Source organism: Mercenaria mercenaria, chromosome 10, assembly GCF_021730395.1.
Source record: "Mercenaria mercenaria strain notata chromosome 10, MADL_Memer_1, whole genome shotgun sequence".
NCBI classification, from domain to species: Eukaryota; Metazoa; Mollusca; class Bivalvia; order Venerida; family Veneridae; genus Mercenaria; species Mercenaria mercenaria.
The window spans coordinates 30,025,156-30,045,752 of NC_069370.1; the positions used below are offsets into that span (position 1 = coordinate 30,025,156).

A 20,597-nucleotide genomic window follows, 5' to 3' on the forward strand; every position below is an offset into this window, starting at 1 on the left:
AAAATCCATCCATCGATGACAAAGATATGGACCGGACACGCCCATCAATGCACTATCCTTTAACGTCTAAGTGTGACCTTGACCTTTGAGCTACGGACCTGGGTCTTGCGCACTGCACGTCGTCTTACTGTGGTACACATTCATGCCAAGTTATTTGAAAATCCATCCATCGATGACAAAGATATGGACCGGACACGAAAATTGCGGACAGACCGACAGACTGACAGACCGACAGACGGTTCAAAAACTATATGCCTCCCTTCGGGGGCATAAAAATGGCTTCTAGGGAGGTCACAAGGTTTTTCTATTTTTAGACCTACTGACCTAGTTTTTGACGGCGCCTGACCCAGTTTTGAATTTTATCTAGATATCATCAAGTTGAACACTCTCACCAATTTTCATGAAGATCCATTGAGAAATATGGCCTCTAGAGAGGTCACAAGGTTTTTCTATTTTTAGTCCTACTGACCTAGTTTTTGACTGCACGTGACCCAGTTTCGAACTTAACCTAGATATCATCAAGGTCAACATTCTGATCAATTTTCATGAAGATCTCTTGAAAAACATGGCCTCTAGAGAGGTCACAAGGTTTTTCTATTTTTAGACCTACTGACCTAGTTATTAATCGCACGTGACCCAGTTTCAAACTTGACCTAGATATCATCAAGGTGAACAATCTGACTAATTTTCATAAAGATTCCATGAAAAATATGGCCTCTAGAGAGGTCACAAGGTTTTTCTATTTATAAACCTACTGACCTAGTTTTTGAGCGCACATGACCCAGTTTCAAACTTGACTTAGATATCATCAAGGTGAACATTCTGACAAATTTTCATGAGGATCCATTGAGAAATATGGCCTCTAGAGAGGTCACAAGGTTTTTCGATTTTTTGACCTACTGACCTAGTTTTTAATCCCACGTGACCCAGTTCCGTAATTCAACTAGATATCATCAAGGTGAACATTCTGACCAATTTTCATGAAGATCTCATGAAAAATATGGCTTCTAGAGAGGTCACAAGGTTTTTCTATTTTTAGACCTACTGACCTAGTTTTTGACCGCACGTGGCCCAGTTTCGAACTTGGCCTAGATATCATCAAGATGAACATTCTGACCAATATTCATGCAGATCCCATGGAAAATATGACCTCTAGAGAGGTCACAAGGATTTTCTATTATTTGACCTACTGACCTAGTTTTTGATCGCAGTTGACCCAGTTTCGAACTTGACCTAGATATCATCAAGGTGAACATTCTCACCTATTTTCATGAAGATCTATTGAAAAATATGGCCTCTAGAGAGGTCACAATGTTTTTCTATTTTTAGACCTACTGACCTAGTTTTTGACCGCATGTGACCCAGTTTCAAACTTGACCTAGATATCATCAAGGTGAACATTCTGACCAACTTTCATAAAGATCCCATGAAAAATGTGACCTCTAGAGTGGTCACAAGCAAAAGTTTACGCACGCACGAACGCACGCACGCACGCACGGACGAACGACGGACGCTGCGTGATCACAAAAGCTCACCTTGTCACTATGTGACAGGTGAGCTAAAAATTGTGACAAATGTGTACAGACCTTGTATAATTATACCAAAGGCTGAATCAGTAATCAGTGTAATGTGCTTTATGTAAGCCAAAAGGAAAATGATATCTGATAAACATTGAGAGGACTTTGTCCTATACTGCACAAATTTCAGAGAAGAAAAACAAAAAATGAGGGGGAAAAAATCCCAGAAAAGTTTGCAACATCTCAGCCTTGTGCCTAACAAATGCATATATACTAGGAATGCAGTATCTTAAACTATGTTTTGCTGATAATAGAGGGAATTGTGTCCTCTTTACATTAAAATTCAGTAGTATCATCTCGTTTTATTTATAGAATATCTCAGCCAAGAATCACAAGTTCTATTTGATAAATATACATATTATATATCATATAATTGTAGTCCGATTTCACAAGCCTGCTGCTAGGTACTTCAGCAGAAAAACACTGCGTAGTACGCCACACCTGACATATCAGTCTTCTTACAAGGAGAATTATCTGGGGACCTTTTTATATGTCCCATCTAACCGAATTACTTGCAGCATTCAAGGTCCAAAAAATGAAACCCTTTTTGTTTCAAACTTTCTCTTGTGCCAGAAAGCATCCATAGCAAAACAAGGGGAAAGTCAATACTTTCCCTAAACCTATCTCCCCTTCATGTCAGAAGTCATTTCAACCTCCACCTGTGATTTATGTGGAGAAACTGAAATACTGTTGAGAATTTATACATGTCTCGTTGTTAAAATTCTAAGGTATCAGATTCATAGTCTAAGAGCAAAAATTCCTTGTGCAGCATCTGACAGCCCGTTGTTACTGTGAAACAGTTGGTTAGTAATTAAAATGTCTACAAACTTTAAATGACTTACTATAATAGCAGTCTTTACATAACCAGACATGACAGGCCTCTAGCTTGATATATTTCAAAACAGCTAAGTAACCGACTTTTACACCAGGTGAAAAGACAACATAAACTTTCTGCAGTCATCAGCAAAAAGTCTAATGTATCTATTTCACAAAGTGGATCATACTGTAAAATCATTTAATTTCGTGGGCATGAAATTTCGTGGTTTTGGTCAAAACGGCAATTTTGTGGGGAAATGAATTCATGGATTTCAACTGTTGTAAATTTAGCAGCTAGTCTTATTAAAGTTGATTTATTAATTGATTCTACTGATGTGAAACTTTGGCCTCTGCTACTAGAGATGTCATTCACCAGTTACCCTCATAAATTGCTTGGGGCTGGAGTGTGTATCATTTTGTATCATTTTATCAGGGTATGTTGTCATCATGTACCATCGTAAACATGTCTGGTTTGTTAGAGTTAGAGGTGGTTCCATATTTGGGATGGTACCATCAGTCAACGGTTATCCTCATAAATATTAGGGGTAATCTTTGTCTTTCATCACTATGATACACTCCAAATATGGGAGGGTACCTGCTTTTGTATATAAGCCTAGGTCAGAACTTGGGGGAGGAATTCTTTACTTTTGGCTCGGACTTTGAAAATGACAGATCATAGAAACAAGAAAGGAAATACTTTACAGTTATAATCATAAGTGACTTTAGACCAGATGAATGAGAGAATTATAATTTTGACAACATTATTTCCATCATTTAGACTATTTATCCATCACATAATAAACTGATGTAGTAAACTGGATTTTAAGTGTACTTTATCTATGGAGTATAAACACCCTCACCCGAACCTACGTTTTTCAACACAACTTATGAACATAAAATCAATGGGAAATTTACGTGTTCGTTGAGATTAAATTTCGTGGATTGACTCAACCACGAAATACACAAAAATTTGTCCCCCACGATAATTAATGATTTCACAGTATCCATTTTTTACGTTTAACAACTAAATGACCGAGACTAAACCATATCACCGTTCACGCCTCATTTCAGAGCAATATACATATTTGAGAAGTGATTACAGAGCAAAATATAAATCCTGTTCATAATTCTTTCATTGTCTCCCCCTTCGTGAAAAATCTGCTTTTAAGTGTGTTATATCATGGAAATTTTCCAAACATGGTGCACAGTAGCATGCATATCTGCTTCCCTCTTGATCTGATATATGCAAAACATTTTGTACTTTTGTGAATGTGCACATAATTACTTAACAAAATCCAATATTGCAGTAAGTTGTTTTGCACGCAAGTTTTCCACTCAAAGTACGTACTTAATGAGTACAGAAGACTCATACAATTTCAAACAAACTGTCAGGATTTTGCTTTGCTACAAAAAAAGGCCCGATCTCTATCAGAAATGTATGTTTTACTGATAGTTATTTTTTTTTTGTAATTTCCACACTTTATTATGGAAGTATTTGAAAAGCTGTATTTTAACCCCCAATATATTTCTAGCTTTTACCTTTGCATTTGATAGACATTGGCCTATTTCAACAATCTGAATGAAACACTGAAGGTTTTACCTTCTGAATTAATTTATTTGCAATCTATCTTGCTTTGGCAACCAAGACAGGGAAACAGAATAATAATAATGTTTCCATCTTGCATTTCTAATGAATTTCTGCTAAATGTGTAACTGTTCACGCAATATATAACAATTGGTCTAACATATAAACTACTTATTAGAATAAGCAAAAAAATGTTTATCAAACTTAAATTTGCACTAAAATACCTATTTTAAAATAAATATAGATCAAGTAAAATCTGACTTAATTTAAGGCCAGCATGAACACAAGTCTAAATGATTATCAAATAAATCTGTTACTTGAATGAAATCTGACGGACCACCTTCAAGATAATTTCAAGCTCCTTATTCAAAAACATTAGCCATTCATTTTTCAGATAAACTGTTACTGATGGCCTTTGAAAAAAAAACACAACAAAATTTGAAGTTCTGCTAGGAAATAACGTTACAATAGTGCGAAATGGGTAATTTTAGCATGAATTTTACTATGTGATTTGATAAACAACTCACATATTTGCATAATTACGATTCAGACCTTCCCCATGTTAATACAATGTACTACAGGAAATGGTACTTTTTATTATTCACCAGTTTTGCGTCACTCTGATCTTGAAAATGTCAACCCTGCTGAAACAAACATACTATCCTTAGTATGCTCTAATGTCACTTTCCCTCAAAGGAACATTTCATTTTGTCTTAAAATCTGTGCAGGGCCTCCACTGGAAAGTTGTAGCCACTTTTTGAGAGAAACTGCCACATGGAAACTGAACTGCTGAAATTTGACAACATTTTAATAAAATTCTTGTAGCCACTTTCAAAAATCTGTAGCCAGTTCTTTGAATTTGTAGGCTAGCATTTGGCTACATTGGCGAATGGCAGAGGAGACCCTAGAGTGACACAACAGAGTAGTCCTGGAATAGAAGCTCCACATAAATACTACTGATTTTATCATAAGTATAAGGAAAGAACAAAAGACAACTTACCGATCATGGTAAGAAAGCTTGCGAGGATTAAAAGCCAGAAAGACTGTAACTTCAGCAACTTCAGATCGAGTACCCGGCACAATTTTCGACAAATTCTACAATCTGTTAATTCTTCCTCTTCCATTATTGTACTCATTTCCAGTGAATGGACAGAATGAACAGTAGTAGGTACTGTCATAACGCTTCCCTTCATCGGGATGTAAATGTCTGTGTTTTTACTAGTCTGACTAACCACCGACGGAGATCTTGAGTTCATACTTCTAACACTTCCTACAGGAGATGCGGTAGTACTCAAAAAAGAAGGGTCTAATTTTTCATCCCTTTGTCTTTTTGGAGAAAACTTTGACCTATCTAAACTGTTAAGAGTTTTATCACTAGAACAGGTATTTTCTTTAGGTGGCAGATTTACGACTAAATTTCTATCCCAAGGATCGTCTGATGGCAATGCCTCATAACTGCGTGTTACTAATTTAGGGGACGCTTCAAGTGACCCACATCCACTATCTCTTTTAGGCGTTGGAGGGGTGGAGGAAGGCTTTGGTACAATATTACTACTATTAGAACTTCTCGGAGATTTAGGTCGATAAATTGGATCCGATACTACCACTTTTGGAACTACCAAAGAGTTTTTAGATCGATTCAGACTCCTTGAGCTAAATCCGAAAGTTTCTTTTAACCGATTTATGTAAGAATTACTTTTATTACGCAGATCAATTTTGTCAATTTTTATAAGCCTGTTGTCTTTTGTTATAATACAGTTGTCTAAGGAGCCATTTGAAATAGTCCGCTGGCGTTCTTTCTCTGCAATCAGAGCTTTCATTATTGCACCTCGTTGAATAGGGCCACGTTTCATCCCCTTCGGCTTTGCGTGTGTTAAGGGTCTGAACAGCGCCCCTGCCGCAGCACAATTTAAGAACAGTGCCGCTAAAATGACTGTGGCGTTTTTCCAGTCGTGAATGTCTAATAAATGTTTATAAAGGGGTTTAAAAATAAACACTCCAACCCCTGCACCCATAAGCGCTAATCCTGTTGCAAATGCCCGTTTGTGTTCGAACCAAAATGCAATGATCATAATTGATGGCTGGTACACCATACCAAGGCCAATACCTGAAAAAAAGAGAAACAAAAGTGGGAAATGTCTAGATCAAACAAACTTTTGTTATAAATTAAAATCAAAGTTCTGTTATCTTAAACTGTAACAAAAAATCTTTTTTGTCCTCTCTCAATATGGATGGATGGATGGAGATGGGTAGGGGTGGTATAAATATGTATATAGGTGCAAAATTGCAACTTGTACAATTTTTTAGTATTTTTGCCTCCCAGTTTTCTTCCAATCCACAAATATAAAGGTAGCATTATGCATTCACAAGTCACTCAGTACATTTCATTGTGTTAAAAGATGTGATTTATTGTAATAATTCTGTCAAGTATTCATCAAATTCATTGCAACATGGCAAACATTGAATCTCTTGTCTTAAAAACAATTAACAGTTTGCCTAAGATATATTCTCTAAACAACAAAATTTATGGATTTAGCAAGTTATAACAACTTTTCCAGTCTGCTGGCCCCTTGGCACACAACTGTAACACTTTCAGTTTTTAAGAACAAAAAAAGTCAGTATGTTCTGCACAATACTATTAATCAATGTCAATGTTGTCAGTAAAAATTGATATGAAGAAAACGTAAAAAAAATCTGAAATTTGTCACCACTGTCAGGACTGTTTACCTTGAAACTCTTAAGTACACTAAAACTTAAGTGATGTGGGACATTATTCCTATGCAACAGCATTATCAAGTACAATAAAAAGACGTATTCACTCACTGACAATTAAAAGCAACTTTGTTTTTTTGAGGTCTGTTTGCCTCACATTACAAAAGCATGAAGCTTTCATATGTAAAATGAGAATCTCAAGTGCATTACCTACTACAAAGCCAAAAGGAACATGCTATTTTTAGTGTACATGTATTTACCTGCTAGAACCCCATGGGTGAGTCGCATCGTTGCCGGCCCTGGCATTTGAGTGCTGACTAGTATCAGTATGCAGGTGACAACACTACCGACCATTACTACTTTGCGACAGCTGAACCTTTTCACAAGCACACCTATAACCGGACCTGAAAATAGGAAATGTACATGAATTTTCAAAATCCTAAATGTAAATAACTGTTGTACACAAGTTGATAAGAGTCAGCCACTGACTTAACCTGTAGCATGGATTCAATCACCCCCGGAATCATCGGTATCTTCATAGATGTAACAATTTTCTGGAAAATGAATTTTATCAAGATTAAAAAATGTTCAATTTTGCAGCATTGTTAAACAAGTGGAAACTATACCATGGAAAACAAAACTTAATGCCCCACTGGCAGTCATGAACACCCAATAACCAAAATATTTCTTACCTCCAATCAAACAGAATGCCTTCATCAAGACCCCTACTGAGATTAGGGACTCCTCTTGCACCAAAAAATATTCACTGAGGTAGGGTACGACTTCATCATACGAGAACAATAAGCCTTCAACGAACATGCTGCAAATGAATGCCCCAATTGCCACCATCCAGCCCCAGCCTCCGTCGGGAGCCTCGCCAGGCCTCCTCGGGGGTCGCACCTCCTCTTCTTCATAATAATCTTCCTTCTCATCATTATCAAAAAATTTTGCCTGCGTCATTTTTTTTTACATACTCTTACCTGAAAGCATAAACAAAATTACATTGAAATTGTGATACCATACTTATTCTTATTAGTGGTCACCCTTGAACTTACATCCATGGATGCTTCTAAAGCAGGAAATCTTTAACATTTAGCACTGTAATCTCCATAAATGCTGATGTAAACTAATTAATTTACAATACACAAATATCTAAAAGACAAAACTGTACACTTTCGACCAATTTGCTTCTAAAATTTCAGTGTTTTACGGGCAAATAATTTATTTTAGCCCTAAAAAGAATCAATGCTGTATATTATAATTTCAGCTAGTCTGTGAAGACTTGTTAATAATCTGATAATCCAGAACATTCTGCACAAAGAGAGAGGACACATTTCTTATCTTATTTTCTAGGTAACATTTTCAAATGATGCAAGAAATGGTCTATCTAGCAATCTTTGCAGAAAGTGCGGATGTGAAGTCTTAAAACATTCCAATTAAATCAACATCTTAACTCGACTGAAGTTTTATTCCTAATTCTTTCTAGTACAAACAACTTGAAATACCAGTTCAACATATTAGTATGGCATTAGTACAAATAAAGTAGATGTAATGAAAAGCAAAATAATTTGATTCCTACTGCTCCAATTTTATACACTCACATGCACCAAAAACATCAAGAGGTATTGAAAAAAAAAAAATACTCTGATGCTTGTAAAATATTGCGAGAAAAAATGTAACCAAAATACAATGGAAGAATTTCTAACATTGACTTCAAGTTTCGCTCGACTGCAACATTTACTTTGCTAATATATATGGTTTTTACTCAAGATGGTACATAAAGCTTTTTTTTTCAATGACAACTAAAAATGAAGTGCAAAAGTGAAGGGTTGTGAGATAAATACAGGAAATTTTGACAGCCACACCTGCATTGTTGTTTTTGCATATTTGTTACATAAAGTGATTGTTATTTCTTGTTTTCTAACATTAACATTTCATTTATACTAGAGAACGTCTGAACTGTTGTGAAGATTCTGTAGCTGCAGTTCCATCAGATGAATATGGATTTTTCAGGTACTGTCTAAACGTCTCCTTTCTCCCTTTTCCAACCCACACTGCTAAAGGTGGCATGAATGCAACAGAAAATACATGGCTGTAGTAATGATCTCTTTTTCCTGACAGACAAAATTTGTGACCAGTCACAGGACAATTAAACCTTGCACATACCGGACAATTGGTAAAGAAAGAGGACTGAAAACACAAACAACAATAATTCTGAATTATGGCCAAAACCTAGTATCAGCTGAAAAGCATGTGCAGATACACTATGCAAAGCGTATACTTTATCCTTGGACCCATACAGACTTGTACATGCACTTTATTTTAGGAATAAAGGGTAGCCTCTGAACAGTGAACAAAAATAGTGTGATTTTGGCTACAATTTAGAATGTTATTGCAGACAATGCAGAACTGATGGTTTTCCTAGAACTACATGTATTGAAATTGTCAGTAAAAACATTTTAGCCAACAACTACAGAAATTAAACTCTGAATACCATGCTTTTAAAGCGTTTTAATATACTATTGTTTTGGAGGATCATAATCATCAATCGAAACGTGAAATCCACAGAAAATTAGTACCCCGAGAATAACAATAACATTATGCCGTAGATACCCATGTATAATGCGCACCCAAAGTCCTGGGGAAAAAAATTCTGGACAATTTTGAGGTAGATTGAAAACTACAGTATGATTTTAATACATCGACAATGCAGGTAATGAATTACCTCCATGGCAGAGCGGAATCGGTCTCGCTGTATCAATTTGACTTTTGTTTTCTTGAAAATAAAACCAATAAGATATTGTTATATTTGTTGTTTCTTTTTTAAAATTTAAATATTTTCATGAACAAGAGCTCGTAGAACACAAAATGCCCCCTTGTCAAGTTTGAAGATCCTGGCCAAAGCATTCTTGAGTTATTATCTGGAATCTGTTTTATTTTTCAAGTCATCGTCAGATTTAGAGTTACGCCTTGTGTCAGTTTTGTTGTTCACAGTTTAATCTTGGTTGAAGATAATAGCAGATCTTCTATGAGACACAACATTTACGATTTTTGATATTTCTTTCTTCAAAATACTATTAAATTTATATAAAATTAATTTTGTTTAAGGAAAAATAAAGTACAATTATTTATTACGGAACGTAACGGCAATCGTAGTTTTTAGCCTAACAATTAGCGTGGAGAGTATTTTCCCTTTTCCAGCATGGCAAAAATCATAAACATACTTGTTTTGAAGATGGAAAATCATGCGTACCTGTGTATAAATATTCAATGACACCTGAAGTACACCTGTTGCTGTAATTTGACACCTTTACGATTTTAGGAAACATTAAATAAGAAAGAACATAAATAAATGTAAAAACTGATTTTAGGAAACATTTAATACATAAACAAGTAAGAACTTAAAATGTAAGCATTACATGGACACATATTGTGTATTTATGGCAATCTGCTTCAACAGACACCCTCTCTCGACAGATATACTATCTAGTACCAATCCATGTCAGTTTAGACAAGTTTTACTGTACTTCACATATAAAAACTGAATTCATATCCTCCGATTTACTTGTTTTTTTGGGCTTATTTTTTTAAAAATACAATCTAGAGCATAATCTATGAAATTAATTTTGCCCTTCATATCTTTCATGCATAAAAACTACTGTTGTGGTTTTCGGATGAGCACACTTTATACTTAATCATTATGGATGAGTAAATATTCACTAATAAACAAGTAAAAATGTATAAACTATTACAAACAAGTCTGTTATGACACCTTAGGATTAGTTTTCTGATCCACTGAATAAACAAAAACATTCTAAAGAAAACAATATCTTATTTCATTTCTTTTCCAAATTTCCTCCAAAAACATAAGACCATTGAATTTTAGACATTTGCACTTTCCTTTTGATGTTCTGACATACAAAATGAATGCTACAATACAAAGGCTGCATACAATACAGTATAGTGTTTCACAATAGATCTGCTGTTGAAACATGCATCACCAAGACTACTGATGTATTGTATTTTCATATTAGATTTTTGTTGCTGTTTTTTTTTTTTTTTGGCGTTACTCTTAATAATATCAAAAATTCAAATTTTATCATTAAAATTCTGATATCAATACTTCTCCATTCACACCTGCGAAGGGCGATTATATGTAGGCAATCTCAACTTAAAGAACCAATAACGTTACAACCTATTGCCCTACTTCTTCCTTAACATAAACTTAATGAAAGATGGTATAACACAGCTATACAACAAGAAACTGAAAGTGGAACAACACTTCTCAGTCATCTTTTTAAAAACATAGATAAAATAACTATCTTCCCAGCCACAAAAATAGTAGGAGCTTCAAGTAAGCCCTCTGCTCCAAATACACTTCTGATGTACTTTAAAGGTACTTCCAATCACATAGACCTGCTTCGCATTCAGTCCCGGAGACTTCAATTGTACTTCTGCCTCATACTTCCCCTGAAGTCTCTGGGGCCTTAATTGTGCTCCACTTTTGTGCATGGGACTCCAAGGAAGTACTAGGGGACTTCAATGATACTTTAGAATCTTTAACAAACAACTGAGGATTCAAGTGGAACTTCAAATATACTTTCTTAACTTTGAAAAATACCTGCATCTAAGGAACTTAAAATGTACTTCTGTGACTTTCTATTTTTAAATTGATTCCTTCATTTTATGTGCAGTGGTTTTTTATACTATGAAAGTGCTAAACTTTGTATATTTGTAATAAACAATTAAAGTTGTACAGATATTTTGTCTTGCTAATCTTAAAGCCCCAGTGCCACATAATGTAAATTTTACAGTTGATTTCAACTGGATTCTTTTTGCACTAAAAATAGTATCTGCATATTCTAGCTTGTGCTTTTTGACACTATCCTATACCCTCCTTAATTTTGTTATATCATTGAAAAAAATACCATTTACGTAATACTCAAAACACATATATGTAAATTACACAAGAATAGAATAATTCCATGTAAATGAAAGTCAGCTTTGTCCATTAGGGTTGACATCTGACAATTTAAGCCGCACTATGTGTAAAGTGTAATAGTCCGTTTCTCAGTTTTTGCTAGAAAACAGGTTGTTTATTTCCAATACCAAGTTTGACAATTCTGATGTCACACACATATCCATAAGATATCAGTAGTGGCGGGGTACAGCTTACCATACTTGTACCATTTTAACCCTTGCACCGGTAGCATGGAGTTGGCCTACTGAAGTGGTTTTCATCTAGGGGTGAACTTGTCTGTTTCTTTCAATAGTTGTTCAAAATTTATAATGAGAGAGACTAGATGCCATAGAAGAAGTTGACCATGTATTTTCTGCAGATTAGTATAAGAATACAAAAAAATGTATTTAAACTGGAAATGAGTTAGTTAAGTACATAGGTACCATGGGGGACAAGTCTACTGGCAAGGACTGTACATAACCATTTATAGGAGGTACCAGGCACTGGCAACGGAAAGCATACATAAAATAGATCAAAAAAATTTCTGTAAGGACCGGAGCAAAGGTGGACACAGACCTTAAGGTTTGACTCTTGGTGCGTCTAGTTCATGGAGTCCAAACTACAATAACTGTCAAGTCAGTCACAGTTTTCATATTTTATTTTCTGCTCTGATCTTTTATTTACACAGGTCTTTAAGCATGTTCTATTAATTTCAAATTTCAAGCACCAAAGGCATGATACAACCTCAAGACCTCCGAGCTATTCGCAGAAATTACCTTCCCTGGCGTTCATTAGTTACTGTAATGCAAGGGGAAGTAATCGCCGCAGAGGTTGGCACGACCTCTTGATTGACAGTCAAGCGCCTAACCACTTCAAACTTTGACTAAGGTCTGTTTGAAAAACTTAACCTGGAGATATGTTGATTTTAAAAAACTTAACCGAAAAACTTACTAACACGCGTTAAGGCAGACAATGAGTGACAACCCCCTGCGAAATATGACCATGTTCAACCATTTACAACCATGGTTCAGCATAGCCATTCCATGTTTGACCATGGTTGGACCAGAAATTTTGACATGGTTGACTGGTTGAAAAAAAGGCCACCATGGTCAACTGATGTAGACCATGGTTGAGATATGACTGACCATGGTCAACTTTGTTACCATGGTTAAAAATTACAACCATGGTTAAAAACAAACTGACACAGACATTATGTATGTAAACCATGGTTGGAAAGGATACAGACCATGGTCAGAAACAAAGATTTTTTACGCACTTAAAACAAGCAGAAAATATATCTGGCATGAACTTTTCATAAAATTTATACTGAACAAAATTCCTAAACATCCACCTGCTTTGAGATAATTTTTATTGTAATAACTGTATGTGCAGATTTAAGCATGATCATATAAATGTGTAGCATACAAAAGCGTTAAAATTTTATCTCATTAACTGTACATATATATCTTGTGCCCCAAAGGCTGATTTGGGCCTGTGCTGTCATAGATACTGCTAGGACCCTTTTTTATGAGTAATCACGTAATCCACTTTTTTTCACTGAAGGACAGACGGAATTTCTTTTATCATAGCAACCAATAATTTTAGTCCGACTGAAAAAATAAAATGATGTGCATAATCTACATATCGTCCTGTAACTACACACCAAGTTTCATGAACCTAGCTTATGTACTTTTTGAGTAATCGCATAATCCACTTCTTTTTCGCTGACGGACAGATGGACAGACGGAGGGTAAACCTATAGTTTCTTCCGGTTTCACGGTAGGGGACTAATTATAACCATATATATTGTCCGGTTATTTTCTGAAATACACTAATCAATACTAATTTGCTAGAGTACTCTTTTTAATGAAAAGTATTTTATTGGTCTAACCACTGGATAGGGGGGCATTCGTGTGGACTGTTTGTACCTTATTTAAACACACTTCTGGCTAGAATGTTTGGCATACATACAACATATACAGCATTGTCAATAGCTATATAGAAAAGTTTATCCATGATCTCAGACACATGAATTGTTTTCAGACATTCAGTTGATACAACTTTAAATATATGTCTGCCACTAGATCTAAGGATGTAACAGTCATCAGGTATTTTATATACTTTCACAACAGCAAACACTTTCTTTTCTTTGTTAACAACAAAAAACTTGACTGAAACTACTTCGCCTGAATGACAAACCACAAAATAACAAGTTCTTTTTTTCATTCGCTGATATGCCTGACTGGAGTACTTTTGTCCATTAATTTCAACATGAAAACACTTTTTTAAATCCAATGCAGAAGTTGAGTTTGTTGACTGCAGAAGACCTTCACGGCATTCATCTGGTGAGACTGGTAAGAGTCTTCCTGCAACTTTACAACATTTTTTTTGCTGTTGTCCACTTGCTTCTACACTTAAGCATCCTGTTCAAAAAGTGTTTGCATTTGTAGCTAGACTCCACTGAACCTGAAACAGATTAGGATTAGACGATCAGTAAAACCGAATGATGCTCCCTAAAGCATGTGCTTGTCGCGATATTGCCACTAACCAAATTAACACAAGAAAGGGAGACAACTACATGTAGAATTATATTTCTTGAAAAGGCATTTCCAGTTCTCTGTGTTTGTACTCTCCTCCCTCAATAAAGCCTTACTGCAACCTAGATTTCATCTAGACAAATATTCTAATAAAGTTTCATGAAGATCAAATAAAAAATGCAAGCTCTATTGCATACACAAGGTTTTTTTTATCATTTGATCTGTTGACCTAGTAAGCAGTCTTTTTACCTCAGATGATGCATATTAAAACTCCAACTAGATTTCATCAAGACAATCATTCTGACTAAATTTCATAAAAATCCAATGTAAAATATAGCCTTTATTGAATACACAATATTTCTCTAAGATTTCACCTGGTGACCTAGTTTTTGATCACAGATGATCCATATTTGAACTTGGCTTAGATTTCGTCTGGACAAGTTACACGAAGATTCAGTGACAAATGCAGTCTATAGCTTGCACAAGGTTAAGTGTGGACAAAAGATAGACAGCTCAGGTAAACCAGTAACAAAAAGCATTTATTTCACACATTTTCCTAAGTTTTTAGTGGTAAAACAGGCAGATTTCGGTATTTCAAGTGGATTTCAGTTCATTTTCAGTAATTACAACCGAATTAGACTTACTTCTGTTATGATTTGCCTGCATATGTGTCTCAAGTCGCTGCCTTCAAGACAGATTCCTGCTACAGATGAGACAGTCAAACTTTGAAGCTTTGCCTTTTATCTGCACATTGGCGGCCATGACTGCTGAAATACAAACATTCACTTCATTTTACATTTACACATGGAGAAAAGAATTTTAAACAAGTCACTGTGCATAATCTCCATATTGCCATCAATTCACATACTAATTTTCATTAACCAGGTAGCCCTTAATCTTCTTGAGTTATCAAAGGATCCATTTGTTAGAGCCATATTTTGACTATTTCTGTTACCATAGCAACCACAAACATTCTGACCATGTTTCATAAAGATTGGAGTAAAAAATGCAACCTCTAGAGCGTAAACAAAGATTTGCTATGATTTGCCCCTGTGACCTAGTTTTTAACTGCACTTAGGATTTCATCAAGGCAAACATTCTGACCAAGTTTCATAAAGATTCACTCAAAAAATGCAACCTCTAGACTGTAAACAAGGCAAAATAGAGCAAATTTTATAAAATCAAGAGCATTAACTCTGGCCCTATTATAAGTCCAGATGTGTTTACACAGGACTTACCTGTGTATTGAAGTGACATGTTCATATATAAATAAAAAAAACAGTGGTCAAGTTTGAAGCTTTCTTGTAATTTTAACAATAAATTTTTAAGGAAAGTACTACTCGTCTGTACACTGAACTGACATCCTGTCGACCTAAATATACACAGATATGAAACAGGCCGGTCCAATAACATTAACAAGAGTCTCGTTTTAATCTTTCGCTTGCGAGAACTACGCGAAATTTGAAATACCTGATACAGCGCCATTTCATTTTCCTCTGCTATGAATCCGGTTTATCATTGATAACAACATATTTATTTCAAAAAGTGAAAAAATGGATTAATTCTCAAAAAATATGCAATACCCTATCGGATTTACATTTTTAAGAATGCTTATGTTGGATTTACCTCCAGATCTAATTAGATTCAGCGGACATAGCAAAAGGGTCAGTCATAAACAGTCATATAAGGTAGGATTTAATATTTCATTAAACACTGTCATAATTTTGGCCAGTGTGCTTTTTTTGAAAAGAAGACATATTTTATCATACAATGGAATAAGAATTGCATTCATGATGTTTACTGGACAAGAAATTGAGTTTTGCTTATTGTTCGCATCACCCGTGATAACGTTTTTCGGGAAACAAGATCTTGTTTCCGCCATGAGCTCTACCGCGACTTCGCCTAAGTGGTGTATCTGTGTATATTTAGGTCTTTGTTTGAACTAATAACAAGTAAGAAATATATCTCCAATTTTGTAATAGTTATGTATCAGGTGGCCCCAGTAGCTCAGTTGGTACAGTATTGACATGGTAAGCAAAGGGGGGTCTGAAGCTGAAGCTACACATTTTTCTCCTCAAAACGGTTTCATTGGTGGCCAGTTTTAAATTGAAGTACCCCTTGGAGCTCAACTGGGCGAAGCACTGGCTGGGGTATTCGAGGCGAACCAGGATTTGTTTCCACATTTTCCAATAAATTACAAATTGGAAATGTCACTTAAAAGTGGGGAGGAATGTAGTAGTTCTCTTGTCAGGTAGCCATCATGGTAATTGATAGAGCTGACACAGTAAGCCAAGGGTCCCAGGTTAGAATCCTGATCGAGGCTACATATTTTCCTCCTGAAAGCAGTTTGTTTATTTCCAAATCCTCACTTTACGACTTTGATTTTTGTTTGATAACTATGCTATTTCACAAATTAGCACTTACAAGAGCCGTTCGGCCGTTAAATTCTCATGTAAATTTTCGACTGGTTGAATAGTTTCTCGCCGAGCACTTTTCCTGGATGTTTTTTTCCTATCCGAAAATCAGTGCACTTGTCATGAAATGTTATTAATGCTAGATCGTTTAAGGGGAAATGGCGTAGCAATAATACAATTTTCTTACCAAATTGCTAGCTGAACACCAAAACTGTCACACAGACAACGTAAATTGGTGTTAAAGCTTAGTTGAAAGGCATGTCGATGTTGACTTCCGGATAGCTTTGGTCGCTCACATCCTCACAAAAACGAAATTCGTGCATTGCTGAAATATATCGCTGCTTCTGGTGTGCATATTATTATATTGAAAAATATATTTTTGAAAGCATTAAACAGCGAACATCAATAACATCTCGTCTCGGCTGTTTAGAAAGACCGCGAATCATAATTTCTATGATGTAAGCGGCTGTTCCGGAAACGGCTGATTTTAAACGCGGCAGAAATGGCAGACGATTTAATGTATTTCTTAATCCAGTGGGAGGATCGCTTTATGTCCGTCATCGACATAAAGCACATCGTCAAACCAGTAAAGAACAAGTTTGCCTACAAGGAGGAAGAGATCATTAGGGCGCAGTTTGGCAAGAAAAACAGCTACGAAGCTGTCATCTGTGAAATACATCGTAAGTATAGATCTGTCAAAAAAGTTGGAAACACGTTTGTACAATAGATCTACATGTGTATTTCTATATGAAATTTGACGTGATAAATGCGCCCCCGCCCCATCCTCAAGAAATATTCTGTTACTGGCCTTGCTGACAGGGCTTTTTTTCACAGAGGGGAAGGGGCCCAGGCCCTTGATTTTGGGGAAAATAGGCTACATGTTTTGGTAAAAGGAGAATAAAAATCTTGAGGTAAAGACCAATTTAGGGGAAAACTGCACAATTCTAAAGAAATTTTCTGAGGGGAAGGCACCTGTAAAGGCCCCTGCTATAGAAGGAAAAAAAGCCCTGGCTGCTATTTTACACATGTTGAAGATAAGATGAGATTTATTTAAAGTCGGCAAGACATCGAACAAGTACAACAGGTTGGCTTGAGTACTGTAATTATCATGAATGTGCTTTAATTCCAGTATGACTGTTAATCCAAGTAAGTTTTCATTTTAAATTTCATATTTTAAAATATAAACGTTTGTAACCAAAGGAAATTTTCTTGTGTTTCATCTGTGGATACACAAGTTCTTTAACTCTAGACTATATATATAGAGTCAGAGCTAGAGTTACGGTTTAGCCACTGCCTTTTAATAAAACCACTGCACTGGTACACCAATTGCGAAAAAGACTAGATCTACCATTGCCGGTTTGATTTTTGTAGAGTATGCTGGACCAGGCAGTAATGTACATCACGATCCATCTTAACTGAATGAAAAGCATGTGTGCTGTCAAAATGAACTGTGCGGTATTGTCTGTATACAGTGTAATTGTACAGACAGGAATTTACTATGTATTTATTTAACGAACAAGTGGAAAAAAACTAAGAATTAAGTCCAAATCCGGTTCAGGCAGCTGCATATGGTTGGACATCGCCACCAAAATTAATTCATTCAGCCGTGGTAAAAATATTTATGCTCTGGCATAAATACGATTTTAGCCGCCGCATAAATATTTAACCCCCGGCATAAATATGAATTAATCTGCGGTTAAATTATTTTAGCTCCGGTATTAAACTACCGAGCATAAAATATTTAACATTGAATTACATTGGCCGATAAATAATTTAGCCGCGGTGTAAATATTTAAGCTCCAGCATAAATGTGATTTGACCCGCGGTTAAAATATTTAGGTCTGGCAAAAACTGCAAAATATTCAGTGGCAAAGCAGTGTGTGAGGGTATTCGTCACTCCTGTGACAGAGCTCTAGTTTTATTTGTGACTGATTTATGCCCCTTTTTTAACGTAGAAGTTTTTATTTTCTGTGCGAGTTCATATCTCCAATACTATTGCAGATATTCGGTTGAAATTTCACATGTCTCCGTGTTAATACACAGTATCATACCATCAAGGCTCATAGCTCTGTAAGGCATTTTCTAGAATTATCCCCCATTTTGAACTCAGAAAATTTTAACATTTTGTATGTAAAGATTTTAGTTTTGTCAAGTATTTGTGGAATTATTCTGTTTTCAACTTTTGAAATTAACATTGAAAGCTTATATTATACTATCCAGCACTGAGAATAGTTGAGCGCGCTGTCTTCGACAGCTCTTGTTAAGGGTAGTTATACCCATGTGTGCGTATAAGAGCTGTAGCGAGTACTCTGGCATCCAAGAGTCTGTCTTGAAAAATGAGCACAAATATTGTTAACCACAGAGAATCAGATCGTTATATCAAATAGTTTTGAAGATTGCTTTTAAAATTACAAATGTAGTAAGTTTTCGATTAAACACATACACCACTGCCTGAAAAATATACATTTCATTCTGTCGATTCTGTGTATGCATCAACAAGAAAAAGAAAAAACATTACCTTACGTAAAACTGGTATAGACGCGTACATGGGCTTACTGAATTACCATTAGACTCTAGTTTGATTTAGATTACAGTTTGAAATATTGTAATGTTTGTCAGTTTAAGTTGGGCTTATATTCATAAAAGTAACAGGTGAATCAAGGTTTGATTTGTGAATTGTAAGCATGGACTCGTGGGTCAGATCTGATCATCACATGCCTAGCAATCCACAGTCGTAGACTGCCCCTAGTATTTTGGAATGCCAAGTTTAGTAACCATCTTCATGTTGTAAGACTTAGTAATATTTGACCCCTACTGTACCCATGATGGTGATATTAAATGGGGTTGCCTAAATGGGGCTTGAAACAAACAAAAAAGTGAGAAAAAGAGTAGTAATATGGGGTGATTTTCATCTAATGGTGATTTTCATTGAATAAGGGTTATTACTTGTCATATTTCAGTTACTATTGTTGAAGACAGTAAGGCTGGACATCTTCTCATGAAGCCAAGACCAGAAAGTATTACCAGCATGGAAACTGACAGTGTTAAAAAAAAGGTATTATCTAGGTTTATATACAGGGTTTTGTTGTGTACTTCTGGATATGTACTACCCTGTCTGTACTTATGTTCAATGTCTGAGCTAGGTACATGGCAAAATTAAGTTTGTCAGACTATATATATAATACTGGTAGTTATTATGCTACACTTCAAAGAAGGTGTATATATTGCTTTGCACATGTTGATTGTTAGACCAAATGGTCTCCGATAAAGAAAAACTAGGAAACGCTTGCGCCTAGGTTCCTCAAACTTGGTAGGCAGGTTGCCATTGGTCATGGCCCGTATTGTTTTTGAGGCCAAAGGTCAAGGTCACAATGTTTGTCATGACTGGTAGCTGTAGATGACCCCTATTGTTTTTGAGGTCGCCAGGTCAAGGTCACAGTGACTTGAACAATAAAACAGTTTCCAATCAAAAACTGGAGAATGCTTTGGTCTAAGCATATCAAACTTGGTAGGCAGGTTGGTCATGATGTTAGATGAACCCTATAGTTGTTGAAGTCAACAGGTCAAAGTCTGAGGTCATCAGGTCAAAGTCACATTGACTGATCAGTTAATTGGTTTCCAGTTAATAACGGTGGGTGTTGAGGGATACTCTATGATCAGGGTTGCCACCTACCTTGAAAAATCAGGGAAATTTGTTTTTCAAGATCAGTGAATTGGTAGAGAATTTTGAAAATTGGTAAGTCAGTGAAAAATGAAAATTTCAGGAAAGGTGGGAGGGGGATGATTTTCCTGAATCAGATACAAAATCTGGTGACTGTTGCAGTCTCCAGGCAATATAAGTAAGTGTTGACTATATATGTAAATGTCTCTGGAACTTAGTAGACAGGTTGGTCATTACCAGTAGATGATCCCTATTGTTTTTGAGGTCAAAAGTCAAGGTCACAGTGATTTTGAACAGTAAAACCGTTTTTGATCCACCAATAACCAGGGAATGCT

General features: G+C 35.8%; 1 protein-coding gene across 1 annotated transcript in view; it reads right to left on the bottom strand.

The window, feature by feature from the left end:
- Window positions 1-20,597, bottom strand: part of LOC123559549 (monocarboxylate transporter 5-like) — a 53,122-nt gene that overhangs the window by 17,086 nt on the left and 15,439 nt on the right. Inside the window, exons 2-4 of the mRNA XM_045351461.2 lie at window positions 7,383-7,670; window positions 6,951-7,094; window positions 4,979-6,085 (exon numbers count right to left, since the gene is read on the bottom strand). Of these exons, the coding sequence (XP_045207396.2) occupies window positions 4,979-6,085; window positions 6,951-7,094; window positions 7,383-7,650 (1,519 nt within the window). The 5' untranslated portion in view covers window positions 7,651-7,670. The remainder of the gene's footprint in view (window positions 1-4,978; window positions 6,086-6,950; window positions 7,095-7,382; window positions 7,671-20,597) is intronic.